The sequence below is a fragment of the Myotis davidii genome, unplaced genomic scaffold (genome assembly GCF_000327345.1).
Source record: "Myotis davidii unplaced genomic scaffold, ASM32734v1 scaffold247, whole genome shotgun sequence".
Lineage (NCBI taxonomy): Eukaryota > Metazoa > Chordata > Mammalia > Chiroptera > Vespertilionidae > Myotis > Myotis davidii.
Genome location: NW_006299593.1, coordinates 1,108,254 through 1,110,977, shown reverse-complemented (window position 1 = coordinate 1,110,977; position 2,724 = coordinate 1,108,254). Strand labels below are relative to the sequence as shown.

Genomic DNA, 2,724 nt, shown 5'->3' with positions numbered 1-2,724 from the left:
CCCCCGCCTTAAGAAGGGCCAGGACGCAGGAACCGGCCAGGAAAAGGGATGATTCCTATGAGGCTGGGAAATACAGGTTTTAGGGTGGCCTTTGGCTCAACTATGTTTGGAAGGAAGCTTTAAACCCCGCTGCTGGCTTGGGCTAAGCACCTGGCTGTGTTACTGGCTGGGCCTCCAGGATGCTTCAGCGAGGCAGGCTATTCACCCTGTGCCTGGTCCACAGGAAGTGGAGGGGCCAGTACTTCTGGGTCATTGGCTGAAAGGGAATCCCAGGGCACAGGTGGACATATAACGAATATGACATCTAAGCACCAACTCAAGAGCCAACACGTTGCCCATTTTAGCTGGGCACGGAGATTTCTGGGATTAGGTCTTGCCTCTAATAGTGAGTCTTCTGTGGGAGATGTGGCTCCAGATCTTAAAGCCACGGGCCTCACCAGCAGGAGGCGGGGAGGTGCGGAGGAGTTCCCTCTGGCGGGGCTGGATTTCAGGCCCTGCACCAGCGGGAGTATTGCGAGCATCAGGAAGCTCAGTGGGAACAGCCCTTTACCTGGCACTGATGGGGGAACACTCCTGCCTCCACTCCCAGCCCCAAAGGAATTGGTAAGCCAAGGGTCACTCTAAGGACCAAGGGTAGAGGAGGCAGTCAGCCAGTTGGCACCAGGCTGGTTTAGTAGATTAGTATGTCAGGGAGGGGACAACTCACAGGGCAGGGATTTTAGTGTAATCATTAGTGTCAATGAGGAAACCAGAAGGACTTGCCTCAACGATGAAAAAGGCCCAAGTGAATAATATACTTACTCTCTAGATATCCTAGGGAGGAAGGTCATTGAAAGAGAGAACCATGGGAAAAAGGTTAAAATGGAGTATCAGTCTCGGTCTTGGTCTGGACAAAGGTGCACTCTGGGCTTCTAGTTTCTTGGCTCCAAACACATACCTCTGCATCCTGCTCTTGCCCACCCCCCATCTCCTCCCCTTCGGTACCCCAGTCACACTGCATAGCGGGAAGGATACACCAGCCTCTGGCTTAAGGCTCCATTCTGACCTCCTAGACTTGGGTCCTTGCCTTCCTAGGATTTGACTGGCCATATACATAGACTTGCCACATTGCCTAGATGCAGGACACTCTTCTAAGAGGCATCTAAGAAGCCAGGGTTCATTAATTTGAAGACAAGAGAAAGCTTCCCTTCTACATGGGTCTTCGTCTCTGGCCTGCCAGCTCTCAACGAGGTTAGCAAATGTCAGAGCCAGGCTGCAGTGCCTAGGGGATCCCAGCATGTGGGTGACATGATGGTTAGCCATGCAATGTTCTAGAACTGACTCACCCAATCTCAGTGGTAGCAACCTTTGTCAACTAGTGACTGCCTCAGGCAAGAATTAGATACCTTTTCCAAGGTAGCTTCCTTGGGACAGTCAGCACAATAAAGCTCAATTTGTTAGGGAGCAGTGGGGAGTGAGTCAGTTCTGGTGAAGGTTTCAGTAGGTTCAGGGTTTCTCTGCCAGGAACTGGAGAGATCACTGCTCTGTGGGGCTATTCTATCCATCACCACACTCTGTTTACCAGGCTGGCCTGAGGCCCACACTAAGGCATCTTCCTTCTCTTGTCATCTCTAGTTAAAGATATGACACCCCATGAAACGCCAAGGTAATCTCAGAGTCCAACTGACTCGTACTTGGCCTAGCTTGTGGGTTTCATGAATTAAGAGACTACAAGAAGACGGGCCTCTCAAATCTAATGATGGAGCCTACTGACAGCACCGATGGCACCTTCAGGAACAGGGCCTCTCTGCTGCCTTGTTCAGGAACTGTCCACCCCGACACCCACGCCCCTCGCCCCACTTCCCCACACAGACCACTGGCTGGGTACTCACTTCTCGAGCAGGGTCAGAGCTGTCACTGGGTTCACACGGAGGTACTTGCAGTTGGGCTGACCGTAGTCAGCAAGGTAGGTTGACCAGTCCCACTGGATGAAGAGATCCAAAAGCTGTAAAATACCCACATCCCCACCCCGGGGATTAATCAGATAGACAAGACAAACTCCTCGGGAATCCTCAGCACCCTTCACCACCAGCCACCAGTACACTTGCAAAATAAAAATGTAATAAGAGAAAGAATGGTTACAGACTATAATGCAACAGAAAGTTAATGAGTAGTCATCAGAAGTCAGCCCTCTGCCGTGAGCCCTGTAGAGGTGCCGGCAGCCAGCGCTGTGAGAAACAAACTTACTAACTGGAATACAGGATCTGAACGTTCTCTATGTCTTCAGGCTTTTCAGCGAAAAGAACCGGTTTTTAAACTGCTTGGGTTAGTTCTTTCTTCCTCACCTCCTTCAGTGCGGGATAGTTTTCTTTCATAATTAAGTTATTTATTTTTTTCATTGCTTATGCTCCATTTTGGATTCCTTCCACATGCTAATTGGCTTTAACTATTTATTTATTTTTGGGAATAAATTAGAGCTGTATAAAAAATATACTCAGAAGTATCACTCCCTCCTCATCCCAACAGCCTGTTCTCTTCTCCTCCTCCTTTCTAACATTGTTCCTCCCCACCTCTGCAGGGAACCAGTCTTTTGTTTCCTTTGTGCCATGGGAAGGTCCGGGTGCATTTCCTGTACCCTCTCCCTTCTCACCTGAAGGGGAGCACACTCTAGATACTCCCTTGCACTTGGCTTTTTTCACTCGTGGTGTATCTTAGAACTCGCTCCCTTGATGCTAATTGCACATT

The 2,724-nt window shown here is 49.7% G+C and overlaps 1 protein-coding gene across 5 annotated transcripts in view; it reads right to left on the bottom strand.

Annotated features, from left to right (window-relative positions):
• Positions 1 to 2,724, bottom strand: part of EXOC6B (exocyst complex component 6B) — a 521,374-nt gene that overhangs the window by 5,482 nt on the left and 513,168 nt on the right. For 4 of the 5 annotated variants that reach the window (XM_006775280.2, XM_006775278.2, XM_006775281.2 and 1 more), the window contains 2 exons: positions 1,872 to 1,984; positions 802 to 813 (listed from right to left, as the gene is read on the bottom strand). In XM_006775280.2, coding sequence (XP_006775343.1) covers positions 802 to 813; positions 1,872 to 1,984 — 125 coding nt within the window. The remainder of the gene's footprint in view (positions 1 to 801; positions 814 to 1,871; positions 1,985 to 2,724) is intronic. The other variant, XM_006775279.2, reaches the window with a different exon arrangement.